Source organism: Myxine glutinosa, chromosome 3 (genome assembly GCF_964187855.1).
Source record: "Myxine glutinosa chromosome 3, kmMyxGlut1.1, whole genome shotgun sequence".
NCBI classification, from domain to species: Eukaryota; Metazoa; Chordata; class Myxini; order Myxiniformes; family Myxinidae; genus Myxine; species Myxine glutinosa.
The window spans coordinates 73,855,705-73,871,546 of record NC_136263.1 but is presented as its reverse complement, the minus strand read 5'-3'; the positions used below and the strand labels follow the sequence as shown (position 1 = coordinate 73,871,546).

Sequence of the window (15,842 nt, the reverse complement as noted above, 5' to 3'; positions counted from 1 at the left end):
AACTACTTTGGGGGTATACTCAAGAGAAGGACGACATGATTATTAAGCAACTTCTCACCAGCAAACTCATCTTAAGACCACTGGACCCAAGTAAGCCATTTGTGCTTATGGTAAGCCATTCTGACATTGATTAGGGAGATGTTCTTTTTATTGTCAAGTCAGACCAAATCAGTGTCCAGATCAGTCCCATATGTGACGCTGCAGGTACCATGTAAACCTGTACTAACATGTTTCGTGGTCGTGTTGTCAGTGACTCCCCCGCTAGGTTTCCTGGTAAGGAGGGTGTACGGACATGGACTCTCAGCAGGATTAAAGACAAAACCTGTCAAAAGGTGGAGGAGCTCCTTGTGAGCCAATGGCCATCCATATCTGGTGCCAAACTGCATCCGCAGACATCCTCCTGTCGTTGGGTTACCCATTTCTAGAAGGTTAGTGGTGGGATTTATACTCCAGCCACTGTAAAACATTTCATTCCTCAACGTACACAGAAAACACAAATAAAACTAAGAAGAACTCACTCTGTGGGAGTACCTCCTGCAGCTGTCATTCACAGGGCAACACAACGGATGACGGGACTGGGGCAAAGCCTTTAGGACCCCATTCTTTGATGATAATATAGAAACCACGGGACAGCCTTGCTGGGTCTGGGTTGTGGTGGTGATGTGTGTCGGAGTGGTGCTGAGGTGTCGTCCACCAAATGGCAGTCTCCTCCAGTTTTGGTGGGTGCCTGGAATGTCCTCACTCTAAGAGAGGATGATTATCTTTCTCTGCTGTCATCAGAGCTCCAGCCTCTGAACATCAATTTTGCAGCACTTTGAGGTTTGGAGAGCCTGGTGTTGGGCTAACGGCTAGGGTGCCAGCTTAGGATCCTAGGATCCTGGGTTCGAATCCCGGTGGATCGCTGAATTAACGCCAGGGGGGTTGACTCAGCCTGTCATCCTTCCGAGGTCGGCAAATTGAACACAGTTCACTGGTAATTCCCTGTTTGTCGTAAAAAGGCGACAAACAGGGTTGGCGGCAGGAAGGGCATCCGGCCGTAAAACATAGCTTCAAAAAGGGGACCAAAAAACAACAACAACCACGGTGCCCGAAAAAGGCCAACCCCCGCTTTGCGGGGGAAAATGGCCTCTAAAGGTGGTTTTTTTGAGGTTTGGAGACTGGATAGTGATGAGGTCATGGAGGAAGGCTACACCTACTACTGGTTTGGTCGCCCTGATGGTTACCATTCCCAGGAAGTTGCAATAGCTGTGTCCAACAAGCATTTCCCTGGTCTATGTATGACTGAAGAGAACACATACTATTCCGTGCTCGAGTCTGTGGTTGATCATTTGCCCAGGTGAGATATTTTTCTCGTCTTGGGGGATTCCAATGCATAGACTGGCACTGATAGGAATGTTTCCAGACCCCCAATGGGTCTAGAACCAGGAACCATAGCACTAAGCTCCTTGACTTCATAAGATGTTGTGGACTTAGGGTGTTTGGTTCATGGTTTCAGCACCCACAGCCATAATCGCTGGACTTGGTATTCCAATGCTGGTGGTGCGGCAAAGGAGATTGACCATGTTCTCGTTGATGGTCACTGTAGGTTGCTCCAGAACTGCAGGGTTGATTGGAGTGCTCAGTTCCTCAATACAGATCACAGGCTCATTGCAGCAACTCTGGAGTTGCAGCTCAAATCTAAGAGAATGCTACCATCCCTGCTGAGGCTCGATGTTGGCCCACTCAAGGAAGAAAGGGCAGCTGAGGAGTTTGCGAACAGGTTGAGTGGGGATCTAAGAGATCTGGTGTGTTTCATGGGATCCTGAAGAGTTGTGTAAAACAGTGAAGAGAAGAGTGAAGCTAAAGAGTTGTCTTGGAACCCACCATCAGGCAAGGAGGAACATTGTCTTCCAAGGGACACTGGATGCAATTGAATAGTCTCGCAGTGTCCTGGAACGACCCTCGTGTGCAGATTATTTTGAATCAAGAATGTTCCAGGTAGCTTAATACTCAGAGGTATTAAATCACTTTACTTTATTATACAGTCATGGCCAAAAATATTGGCACCCTTGCACTTTTTTTCAAATAATGCACAATTTCTTCCAGAAAATTGTTGAAATTAAAAATCTTTTAGTATCTACACATGCATTTATTTGGTTTGCAGTGGAACAAAACTAAAAAAGCTTTAAAAAATTTACGAAATATTAGCTTATTCCACACAGAAATACTAAAATGGCCCGGACAATAGTATTGGCACCTTTCAGAAGTTGTTAGAAATAATTAGATTTCAGGCAGGTGATTCTCCTTAACTTTGGAATTGAACTGACCTGTGGTGAGTTCCAGGTGCCTGCAATATAAAAATCACTCATTCAACCAGTTTGAGAAGAGAAAAGGAGTAATTCTGCTGTTTTGTGTCACTGTGTGTACCATAATGGGCATGGAGAAAAGAAAGAAAACCAGAGAATTGTCTGAAGAGGTCAGACACAAGATTGTAGCCAAGCATGGACAATCCCAAGGCTACAAGTCCATCTCCAGATACCTTGATGTTCCTGCATCCACCATACGCAATATTATCAGGAAGTTTAAGGCCCATGGCACTGTAGCCAACTTCCCTGGACGTGACCGCAAGAGAAAACCTGATCGAAGATTGCAGCGAAGGATTGTTTGAATGGTGGAGAAAGCACCTCAATCAACTGCCAAACAGATTCAAGCTGACCTTCAGACACAAGGTACGACAGTTTCAACTCGCACCATCCGTCGTCAACTCAATGAAAGGGGGTTCTATGGTAGGAGCCCAATTGCTGAGAGAGAGACAAAATAAATCCCGACTGGAGTTTGCAAAAACATACCTGAACAAGTCAAAATCCTTCTGGGAGAATGTCCTATGGACAGATGAGACCAAATTACAGCTTTTGGGTGAAGCACATCATCTCTATGTTTACAGAAAACAAAATGAAGCCTTCACAGAAAAGAACACCTTCCCTACAATCAAATATGGAGAAGGTTCAGTGATGTTTTGGGGTTGCTGTGCTGCCTCTGGCACTGGGTACCTTGAATGTGTGCATGGCATCATGAAATCAAGCGATTACCAAGGCATTTTGGAGCACAATGTTCAACCCAGTGTCAGAAAGCTGGGTCTCCAGCGAAGGTCATGGGTCTTGCAGCAGGACAATGACCCCAAACACACTTCAAAAAGCACCAGGGAATGGTTCAAGACAAAACGCTGGACTGTTCTGAAGTGGCCAGCAATGAGTCCAGATCTAAATCCCATTGAACACCTGTGGGGAGATCTGAAAACAGCAGTTGGGAGAAGGTTCCCTTCAAATCTGGGATAACTGGAGCAGTTTGCACAAGAAGAGTGGGCCAAACTGCCAGTCGGGAGGTGTAGGAAGCTCATTCAAATCTATAGGAAGCGCTTGACTGCAGTTATTTTGTCCAAAGGTCGTGCTACCAAATATTAAGTCTAGGGTGTCAATTTTGTCAATGCCATTTCTTTTTATTTTCTGATTTAAAAGGATATATTAAGTTCTAAATCAAAAACAAAGGTTCTGTAATATTAACAGTGAAATATAGAATTGTGGACACCAAATACTTTTGCCCATTTCAAAAAAAATTTAGAGAAAATTGTGAGTTATTTGAAAAAAGTGCAAGGGTTCCAACATTTTTGGCCACGACTGTAAAACACGCCAAGTGCGACGGTAAAAAAATAAACCGTGCAAAAACCGTGCTTTGGTCACAGAAATCCACCGTCCAAGCTGCAGCAGCTGCTCCAGTGCAGAGATGAGGCAACACATGAGTGAAGCATGAATACGTATGAGGCAAACATGGGTGAAGCATAAATATGCATTCCATTCAAATTTGTTTACAGCACACGCAGGGCCAGGCATGATGGCAGAACTGAGCTGTTCAGGAACGTGAGGTGTAAAACTATGTTCACCACGCATGGCCAAGGAGGCCTATGTGTAAGAAATCTGTGAAAGGGTAGAGCATCACCTGTGGTCAAGTGGTTATTGTCCAGCTTTCAGAGGAATCATTGTGTTGTGTTTCTCCAGGCCTGTCCCTTAGTGTACTGCAGTGCAGTTAGAGTGGAGGGTGGAAAGCTCTTGACAGAGGTGAGAGGAGTCTAAAGTGAAGGCCTGCTAGGCCGATTACTTTGATCAGCTTTACCAGGCCGACCCACCAGATGTTGAGTTGGATGTCAGTGGTGTTACTATCCGTATTGCTGAACCTCCAATAAACTATGAACCGCCTTCATTCGTGGAAATACAGGCTGTGGTGAACCAGTTGAAAGGGGGAAAAGCTCGTGGGATGTGTGGCAAACATGCTGAACTTCTCAAGGTTGGTGGAAACTCGTGTTGTTGCATGCAGTTCTGTGATCTGTTTGCAGTGACTTAAATTTACTATGTTCTATCGTATCCCATAATGTGTTAACTCCATTCGATCGAAATTACACAAATACAATCAACCTAAATCGGCGACTTTCTGTAGATGGATAAGACTAAGTTTCTCAATGATGGATTCATGAGTGGGACATGTTTCTGCAAAACTATCAGTTTACAATTGAACCAATCAAAGGGACAGAAAATATTGGGGCAGATTATTTCTGCAGGGTTGTTTAACCATTATAAAATAAAAGAGTGAAAAGGTCAATGTGCTGACAGCTGTTCCCGAGATTGGAATATCCAAAAATGGCTGAAGTGTATGGTGCAACCTATCTCAAGGCAAGTACAGTAGGTTGGAGAGAACGCATTCTGTAAGACCCAAATCCCCAAGCAAGCAAACATCTGAAAACACAAATGGTTGTTGGTAAGGGAATTCCAGCTGAATGAGATCATTTGACTAATGTCTGGTGAAAATGACTGCGCATTTGTCATTTTGGATGGCAAGAGGCAGCACAATCAAAAATATGTCATTGTATCCCGTATCCCCAGGGCAGGGATCTGGGCTCATTCTTGTTCCACACCTACATAAACAACTTCTCTGATGCTCTGAAAATCCCTTTCTTGCTATTTTCAGATGATTCCACATTGTGTTGTACAGTACTCCCATCCTACAGACAGGTGGACCACAGAACTAGACTTCAAGGAGAGAGGTGGTAAAGTCAAATATCACAAAGTTATTCAGGCGTTGGCCTCATCCTCCGTGCCCTCTTGCTCCAATGAAGGTCTGAAAAGTCAAGTGTACTTTGCTTCCCACGATGGTAAGTAAACCTTTCTCAACTGTTCGGTTGACAAGAGCCAAAATATATAAATAAAACAATCCATCCTTTATATGAAAATTAACTTTGTGAATGTTAGGCATTAATGAGCGTGATTATAACATTCACATGAAGTGGAGAGCCCTGGGTTACCTGATGTCAATCATCACCAAAACAAGAGCTTGCTACTGACAGTGTTCCAAAGGTTCGGAGTACTTACAGTGGTATCCATGTCTACATTTTGAGCCTCAATCTTGTAGAGAAAGAAAGATTGCGCCCCCTACCCGACCTCCCACCACACCCACAAGTGTTTTCCTCCATAGAATTCCATAAGATATTTACCTTTAACATCCATATCATTTTATATTTAAGATAATTTCACATACACTCTGCACAACCGCTGTGTTGCAAGATTTGTAGTTACATTGAGACTCACAATCGATGTCCAGTTACACAAACCCCGATGAAGTCCTTCACTGGAAGCACATACCAATCTGTGAGAACGGTCGTCTTAACCTCATCCTGTTAAAACAAGAGTGCAGTGACAACTTCATTCAGCAAAGATATGCAATGACATTGAAGGATATCTAACAAACAAAAAACCTCACATGCAGGAAGAAGGCATTTGGCCAACTTTTTCATATCTAAATCCCATGGACTGAGAGGATGGCCTCGAGGTACACACACTCACCTCTAGGCTGTCTAGCCTGGAATTGAATCCTGACCCAGCTATAAACTGCCATCCCGGTTTCACAGGCAGCGATTAATCAGTATGTGTGCCGTCCTTTGGATGGACGTTAAACAGGCCTCCCTTCTGCCAACATTCATTGTTGGATGTTAAAGATCCCACAGTGTCCTTCATGAAGAGTAGGCGAGCTATTGTTGGCATAATGGCCAAATTCCAAATGACTGCCCTAACCAGCAGATGGTATAACATCAGCGGCACAGCCGCACCCTCAGCCAATGATGCTGCCCCACAGTCTTGTGCTGCATATGAACGAAGAAGATCTAAATCACGTAGATTTCTATACTTAACCTATTATTACTTCTTGATATAAAAAGAACACTACAGGTTGGAAATGTGAGTTACTGAAAGCTTCCAGTAAACAGATATTTGAAATTACGGTAATATTCGTTTTTGAAATTCTAACAAATATATTAAATGCATTCACGAGTTTAATTAAATCAGCTATTGAAGGGCTGTTGACTGATGATCAGATACATATTCATTATACATATTTTCCCTACTCCTGAGAAAACTACATTTCCAAGCTGGCCTCCAAAGCCAGTCACCGACTGGACATCCTCCGTAATACGAAGTCCTTTCTTGGCACTACTGAGATTCTCACCACCGACAAAGCTTTCATCTGCAGCTCAATGGAATACTGCTCTCCCCTTTGGGCTGGTGCTCCGGCCTCACACCTAGCTCGGCTTCACACTGTAGAAACCATAACTTTTAGAATCATTGGAATTAAGTTGGTTGATTGAAGATAAGATTAACCGCGATTAAGTTGATTCTGAGGGTCTTTCACTCTCTCACCGCAGGCAGGTTGGTGGTCTTTCTGTCATCTACCGACTCCTCTCTGGCCTAGCTCCCCCTGCTCTGTCTGTGTTCTGCCCCCCAAATATTCCAAAAGGTCGCACAAGATCTGCCAGCAACCCTCTTCTGGTGTAACTACCAAAATCAAGACTCTCTGCTCACCTTCACTCTTTCATTCCTCTTTACTCCCATCTCTGGAACAAACTCCCACACTCTGTTCAATCCCACTCCTCCCTCCAGGTCTTTAAAACAGCTGTTCACCACAATCTCTTATCTTCCCCCATCCCAAACCTTGATATTTTCTAGCCCCGTTAATACACCCCAAATCCACCTTTTTCAAAATTCTGTTTTCTTTCCTGAAACTCATAGTAGTGTCGATTTGTTTTATACCTTGTACTCCCCTCCCTTCCCAGCCCTCTCCTATCCACAAATCTACTGATGTCCCTGCTCTCTCTCTACTGTTGTTGTGCTTGTGTGCTTCCCTCTCTCTCCCCCTCTTGTCTCCCGTTCCCTTTATTATATGTTTTATGTGTGTTTATTTATGTTTTGATGTGTTTTATGTGTGAGCTTTTACATGGGCCTCAACTTTGTATACAAAAAAAAAAGGCAACATTGAACAAACTAAATTACTCATACCAAATGTTGACTTTTAATTGTACAAAATGCCAAATTTATGTGGTAAAACCTTTACTCATTTTATGCAGGTGTGTCTGTAGCTACTGTGAAATAAATAACAGAAAACGAAAGTTACTGTTGGGCAACACAGCATTTCATCATGTTGTAAAAATAAAATTGCAAGCATTAAACTACAGTGACATAAAAGGACAGCGATTGTTTTGACTAACAACAATCCTGGGATACACCAATATTGACAGTACATGTGTATAAAGGTGGTCAATGAATACTGGATTGACTTTGTATCCATTACGGCTAGCTGTGCTGAAATTGGGTGAACTTTTGCAAGCAACAAGAAACCATTCTCAAGCATTTTTATGTTCAAGAAAAGCCCCAAAATAAAATATAATATGAATTCTTGCCTTTGATCCAGCGTTAGAAGCCAGATGAGTTCCTGTGTGCCAATAAGGACATTCCTTCTGCATCTGGCAGGTGACTGCAGGTCTTTGGCCATAGTTACTCCCTCTTTTGTTGAAAAGCAGAATGTCTTGGAAATCAATGGAGGCATTGCAAAGCTGTTTCTTTGTCCAAAGGCTTTCCAAATCTCTGCTGGTCGTCGCAACAAGTTGTTGTCGCACTTCATTTTGCAGCATCAACAACGGGGTCGCCAATTTCGATTGGCCCTTCAGGTTTACTTCAGCTTCAACTAAAATGTCACCATCTGCCTTATGGATATCTCCCACCTTATTGTATCTGCTACATTTCTTGAGTGTTGAGGACAGAGTTTGGCAATTTCGGTTTGGATACACATGATCTGACAAGTTGTATTCTTTTTTCGATGCACTTCTTAACCTCATGTTTTTAATTAATACTGAAAAAGAAAACAACAGAAACAAAGATCATGATAAAAATGAATGAATGAATGAATGAATACAACAACAACAACAACAACAACAACATGCATTTTAAGGCCATTTTCCCTGCTAGAGCGGGGGTTAGCCTTGCGGTCCCCATGACAATCTTCTCCATTTTGCCCTATTTTCTGCATCTCTCCTTGTTAACCCCCTTGCCCGCATTTCTTCTTCCACCATCTTTAGCCAAGTCTTTCTCGGTCTTCCCCGTCCTCTACTTCCTTCTACATTCATTTCCATCACTCTTCTCAACCAGACACTTTCATCCTTCCTCAACACATGACCAAACCATCTCAACCTGTTCCTCTTCACAACATCAGTCACAGGCTCTATTCCCATCATTTTTCGCAATTCATCATTTGTCTTCCTCTCTCTCAACGATACTCCGCACATCCATCGAACCATTCGCATTTCCACCCTTTCCAACCTTCGTTGCTGCTCTAAGTTCATTACCCATGTCTCGCTCCCATAAATCATAACACTTCTCACACATGCAGCATACACCTTTCCCTTCAGCTTCAATGACACTCCCCTCCTTATCAGCACGCCACTCAGTTCCCGAAACTTCTTCCATGCACATCTCACTCTAGCAACCGTTGCCGAGTCTGATCCACCTTCTCCATTCAGCATATCTCCGAGGTAGCAAAATGTTTTCACACCTTCCAGCTTCACGCCGTCTCCAAGATCCAACTCAACATTTCCTTCATCTGCAGCTCCCTCAGTGCACACCTTACATTTGAATGTAGCTGCCACACTGGTTAATGACCTTCTCAGACCACTACATTTTTGATGAACCCACTCAGAGCACATTGTACATTGAATGGAATTCACTCCGACACCCTTCCTGCACACAGCACAGGGCCACTTCCCAGTTCTTTCCACCTCACCACATGCTTTACCACTTGCCATCACCTTCGTCTTTCCGATATTCACGTTCAGACCTTTTGTCTCCATACATTCCTTCCACTTCTTCATCTTTTCCTTCAGTCCATCCATACTTTCCGCAATCAACACCAGATCATCTGCATATAACAACTCCCACGGTAAACCCTCCTTTACGTTCTGAGCCAGCACCTCCATCACAGCTACAAATAGTCGTGGACTTAGTACCGACCCCTGATGCACTCCCACCTTCACCTCAAACTCAACACTGTTCCCGTCCTTCGTCCTTACAGCTGTGCGCGCTCTTTTGTACATTGCCATCACTACTCTGATCAACCATTCCTCCACTCCTAACTTCCTCATTGCCCATGTCAATACTTTGCGTGGAATGCTATCGAATGCTTTCTCCAGATCAACAAACCCAAGAAACAACTTCTTCCTCTTCTCCATGTACTTCTCCTGCAACTGCCTCACAATAAAAAGCGCGTCTGTCGTTCCTCTTCCTGGCATAAATCCAAACTGCATTTCGTCGATCTTCACTTTCTTCCTTATCCTCCTCTCCAACACCCTTTCCAATACCTTCATTCCATGCTCCAATAACTTTATCGCTCGGTACGAGCCACACTCTAGAGGGTCACCTTTCCCCTTGTATAGAGGGACGAGGGTACTCAGTTCCCAATCCACTGGAATGCGGCCTTCTTTCACCGCCAGGTTACCGCCCTGTCATTCTCTTCACACCCCAACTTCCTGCTGCTTTCAACATATCTCCCACAACTCCCGTCGGCCCTCCCGCTTTTCTACTCTTCATTGCTTTTATCGCTTCCTCAACTTCCTTCTCAGTTATCTTCTCTGCCGGTCCTAAAACTGGGTTACTCTCCACGTTGCCATCCCATTCATTCTCTGTATTCAACAGCATTTCCATATATCTTTTCCATCTTCCTTTAATTCCATCTGGGTCCACAACGATTTGTCCCACTTCATCCTTCAAGCAACTCACCCCCATCACATCACACCTCTCTTTCGCTATCTGCTTTGCAATCATGAATACTGCTCTCTGACCCTCTTCTGAATCCAAGCGTTCTCCGAACATTTTCCTACATGCCTCCTGCGCCTTTGCTACCTCTTTCTTTGCAGCCTTCTTGGCTGCCTTATAACTTTCATCCTCTGCTGTTTCTGCTCCCGTACCCTTCGCCTTCTGCCACTCCTTGAACTTCTTCCTCTTCTCGTCAATCCTCTTTCCAACTTCATCATCCCACCACCATGTTTCCGAGTGCCTCGGTGGTCCTTTTGTCCATCCACATACCTCACCAACGGCTCCCAACAGACTAGCTTTCATTGACATCCAACCACTTTCAAGCTCAACCACATCATCCTCTGCCCTACTCAGCCTCTCTTTTAATGCCTCCCTTACTGTCACCTCTTTCAACCTCCACACCTTCATTCTCGGTTGGTACTTCACCCGCCGAGCTCTCCTCGCACCTTTCACCCTTATGTCGCAGACAACCAAGTGGTACTGTGAAACAGCCTCCAGCCTCCTCCCCCGGGATCACCTTTGTGTCCCGGAGGTGCCCCCTATCTCGCCTACGCACCATCAGGTAGTCGACGGTTGTCGTCGACCCACCTGACGTGTATGTAACAAGCTTATTATCCTCTTTCTGGAACTGAGTATTACAAATCAACAAATCAGCTCCATCAGCAAACTCCAAAATCCTTTCACCTTCTCCATTTCTCACACCATATCCATAACCCCCATGAACTCCCTCAAAACCATCCATACTCCTTCCCACATGTCCATTTAGGTCTCCTCCTACCACAACAACTTCCTCATCTTTCACGTTTTCCATCAGCTTCTCTATCGCACACCAGAACTTGTCCTTCTTCATCGCTCCGACCAACCTGCGGAGCATATCCCGAGATGACGTTCACCAAGAGCTTTCCAATCATCATTTTCACCATCATCAACCTATCACTCACTCCAGTCACACTCACCACACTGTCTACAAACTCCTCAGAAAACAGGACACCAACACCATTCACGCCCTCCAGGCACCCTTGCCACACAAACTTGTATTTCTGTCCCTGCCTACCCTTCACCATTCTCACACCACTTCCCTTCCATCTCGTCTCTTGCACACAACATATGTCCACTCTTCTTCTGACCAATACTTCCACCACTTCTCCTGATCTCCCTGCCATTGTCCCTACATTCCATGTCCCAAACCTCAGAAACCGATCTCCACTTCGGGCTGTACCCTGCCCATATGTAGTTGTAATTGTCATGGTTCTCTTTTTGAGGCAATGTTTTTATGGCCGGATGCCCTTCCCGACGCCAACCCTCTTAGTCGTCTCTTACGACACGCAGGGATACGGTGTACCTATTCTAATCCAGGGTACACACTGGGAGAATGAATGAATGAATGAATATGAATGAATGATCGTTTTAAGACCATTTTCCCCACTGGAGCGGGGGTTAGCCTTGCGGGCCCCATGACAATCATGGTTCCCTGTTTGAGGCAATATTTTTATGGCCGGATGCCCTTCCTGACGCCAACCCTTGGTCACGCTCTTACGATGCGCAGGGATACGGTGTGCCTATTCTAAATCGGGGTACACACCGTGATCATTCATCCCAGCAAGCTGGTACTCAATTTGCCGATCTCGGAAGGATGACAGGCTGAGTCAACCCCCCTGGCGTTAATTCAGCGATCGACCGGGATTCGAACCCAGGATCCTAGGATACCAAGCCGGCACCCTGACCGCTAAGCCAACACCAGGCCAGAAAAATTAAGGTAAAATAATGACTAATCAACAGTGATTAAAAATAACAATAATAATGATGGAAAGTAAAATAACATCATATTGGTCAAAGACAACAACTTAGTAAAACAAAAAAAAACGAGAACAGCGCTTGGTAAAGCACATACACTACATGGCCAAAAGTATGCGGACACCCCTTCTAATTAGTGGATTCGGCTGTTTCAACCACACCTATTGCTGACAGGTAAATATAATCAAGCACACAGCCATGCAATCTCCATAGACAAACATTGGCAGTAGAATGGGCCGTACTGAAGAGCTCAGTGACTTTCAAAGTGACATCGTCATGGGATGCCACCTTTCCAACAAGTCAGTTCCTCAAATTTTTGCCCTGCTAGAGCTGCCTTGGTCAACTAAGTGCTGTTATTGTGAAGTGGAAACGTCTAAGTCTCTAAGAGCAACAACAGCTCAGCCGCAAAGTGGTAGGCCACACAAGCTCACAGAACAGGACCGCCGAGTGCTGAAGCACGTAAAAATTGTCTGTCCTCGGTTGCAACACTCACTACCGAGTTCCAAACTGCCTCTGTAAGCAAGGTCAGCACAACAACTGTTCGTCGGGAGCTTCATGAAATGGGTTTCCATGGCCGAGCAGCTGCACACAAGCCTAACATCACCATGCGCAATGCCAAGCGTCGGCTGGAGTGGTGCAAAGCTCACCGACATTGGACTCTGGAGTAGTGGAAATGCATTCTCTGGAGTGATGAATCACGTTTCACCATCTGGCAGTCCGGCGGAAGAATTTGGCTCGGCTGTTTTTCATGGTTCGGACTCGGCCCCTTAGTTCAAGTGAAGGGAAATCTTAACGCTACAGCATACAATGACATTCTACACGATTGTGTGCTTCCAACTTTGTGGCAACAGTTTGGGAAAGGCCCTTTCATGTTCCAGCATGACAATGCCCCGGTGCACAAAGCGAAGTCCATACAGAAATGGTTTGTCGAGAACAGTGTGGAAGAACTTGACTGGCTGCTTGCACAGAGCCCTGACCTCAACCCCATCTAACACCTCTGGTGGGAAGGGGGGGGGGGGGAGTGTCAAGGTGGGGGGCGGGGGGTGGGGGTGGGGGGTGGGGGAAGTGTCAACGTGTCAATGCGGGGGGGAGGGGTGGGGGAAGTGTCAAGTGGTGGGGGGAAGTGTCTAGTGGTGGGGGGAAGTGTCTAGTGGTGGGGGGAAGTGTCAATGTGGAGGGGAGGGGTGGGGGAACTGTCAATGTGGGGGGGGGGGAGGGGTGGGGGAACTGTCAATGTGGGGGGGGGAGGGGAAGTGCCAATGTGGGGGGGGGGGGGTGAGGGAAGTGTCAAGGTGGGGGTGGGGGAAATGTTAAGGGTCAAGGTGGGGGTGGGGGAAATGTTAAGGTGGAGGTGGGGGGGGGGAGAAGGTGGGGGGTGAGAGGGGAGGGGCAGGTGGGGGTGAGAAGGTGGGGGGTGAGAGGGGAGGAGGAGGTGGGGGGTGAGAAGGTGGGGGGTCACAGCTACAGGCTGGAACTTACCGATGATCTTTTCTGTGGCGCGGATACCAAAGGTACGAGGTGTTTTCCTCAATGCCACAGTTTACTTCAGCTTTTCTACGTTATACACCTGACAGTGTCGAAAGTGCCTTTCCTTCTGCCAGTACAAAAGCAAAATGCCCTGAATGGGCCTAGTCTGTGAACAGGATATCTCAAAACGTTGTGGACGAATTAAGACTAAACTTGCTGGACGAGTTGGTTTGGTGACAAGTCACAAGAACAAGCCGATTCGATTTTGGTTCACGTCCGAATCCAGATCCGGCCGATCAGTGGGATACAAAACGTAAACTGTTCAACCTGGCGGAGGTTTGTGCTCTACCGAGTGCTTTTCTAGGTTGTGATGGAGTTGCTTCAGTGTGAATAACCTGTGGCTGTCCGCCTGTTGTACGCATCAATCAACATTATTTATTTTACTTCGGACGCATTGGTCACTAACGACATTGCTTATGTTATGGTATTGTAACCATTAACCACACGGCGTACTTACCAAGAAATGGGCAAAAGCATCAATATCCATAACGAATCCAAGCGAAGATCACAACGGTCCGCTGCTGTGACATCAACCAATAGGAAATCCCTGTTCCAGTTTGAATTCGTGGGCCGACCAACCAGCTCCTGTTTTTGTTCCTTTCTCGAAAGATGTGATTCTCTTGCATCTAAATGTTTTTTTGGTTGTAATATGAAGAAAAGGGTGTGTTTTTGTTATTTTCTTCCAATGCTTATCACCTCCTTTTCCTTTGCTGCACAACATTTACTTTTTTTTATTTCTTCGCGCACACACCGGCCGTGGAGCGGCGCAATTGTTGTGGATCTGCGAAGGGTATTATTTATTATTAAGATATTATCATTGTTATATATTTTGGTCTGTTGTTTTAAGCGGTGTATAGGCTTACCGTCCATTTGCGCATCTAAAAAGTGCGGAAGTGAACGAGTAATGAAATAGTGAACTCACAAAATATTGAGCGTACGTGAACGAATAATATCGAAGCGTGTATCAACTATTTTTTTTGTTAACATATATAAACAAAATATTTTGTCGGTTATTTTCTCCACGAAACCTGAACAACAATATCCTTTGAGTAAAATTAAAAAACGATAACCACGTTTATTCGACACAAAATCGAGTTGTTTTACTTTGTGCAAGCTTTCGATGTAATACACTTCATCACCTTTTATTCGCACTGTGCATATTAGCATTTATTTCACATCAGAAATAGATTTTGAAATAACTGATTCTGAATGGGACGGAGTTTGGATGACGTTGGATGACGTCACTTCCATACACAGTGCACTTTGAACGACCGACAAGCATTCTGGGAGAATAGTTCAGTCAGAAGTCAGAACTGCGCTGCGCTTAATCCTGACTAGAAACACCCTCTCCCTTCGGGAGCTTCCTTATGTTGTATATAGATTTTATTTGCCATATTTGCATTCGAAAATGGCTTTCATTCGGAATAAACATTATACTTTGGAAACGTTTAATAATCGTATTCTACCTTACCGGGGAGTGTTCCGTTGGCAAGCAGCTTGCTATCGCTTGCCAAGCCAGCCGTTCCGCTATCCAAGCGGAGCAAGCGATCGAGGAAGGTGCTTGGCGAGCAATAAGGAAGGAAGCCGCTTGCTAATGGAACGCGCCCACTTATGTTAGCAAAAATGGCCGTCATAGTATTAGTCGGATTCAAAACGATTGGTGGCGATTTCTTCAATCCTACTGTCACAAAGAGTGATATTAAAACGTGAATTCCATACTTTTATTGTTATTTCTACTTTTCACCCGAATGCTTTAAAATCTAAAAACTTTCCAAACCCCATCCACCCGCTCCCTCCCCAAAATACACAGTAGTCTATAGATAAGCTTGGTGGGTGACTTCTCCTTCTGATTTCCCATTTATTTATTTAGCTTTTCCCCCTCTTCCCCGTACTCTGTAGCCGCTGCTAACAATTCATTTCGGGAAATTTTCACATGATGATCGAGTGACACTGAAAATGACGGGCCGGACAGCATTTGTTCGTGAACCACGACAGCATTGTTTCCATGGAGACCACCATGTTGTTAAGCGGTGTCGAGCGCTCCGTTCCGTTCGAGTGCTTGCTTGAGCGCTTTGCATCAAGCAAGCGGCCTGTGAACGGGACACACCCCTGATGTCTATGCACTGAATAAACCATTTCGGAGATTTTTAAAATTATTATTCCTCGCTTTTCGCATCTGTATAACCACCATCCAGAGGCTGTTATTATCTATATAATAATACCGTAAGGACTCGACTTTGTTATCCCTTTTACGCCGCACCCAGTGCCCACGACGCTAATGCATTTTCCATCTACGAACCGCGCTCTTTGTTTATCACGTACAGCCATACTCGAAAAATCTGAATTCGCCGACTTTGGGACCCA

General features: G+C 45.1%; 1 protein-coding gene across 3 annotated transcripts in view; it reads right to left on the bottom strand.

Moving 5' to 3' along the window:
• MIS18BP1 (MIS18 binding protein 1) overlaps nt 1–14,043 on the bottom strand; it is a 173,976-nt gene extending 159,933 nt beyond the window's left edge. The window contains exons 1-3 of one of the 3 annotated variants that reach the window (XM_068110579.2): nt 13,936–14,043; nt 7,754–8,202; nt 5,613–5,698 (exon numbers count right to left, since the gene is read on the bottom strand). In XM_068110579.2, coding sequence (XP_067966680.2) covers nt 5,613–5,698; nt 7,754–8,188 — 521 coding nt within the window. In that variant the 5' untranslated portion in view covers nt 8,189–8,202; nt 13,936–14,043. Of the gene's footprint in view, nt 1–5,612; nt 5,699–7,753; nt 8,258–13,935 lie in introns of those variants that run through there. The other 2 variants (XM_068110581.2, XM_068110580.2) reach the window with 2 other exon arrangements.
• Nucleotides 14,044–15,842: the final 1,799 nt, after the last annotated feature.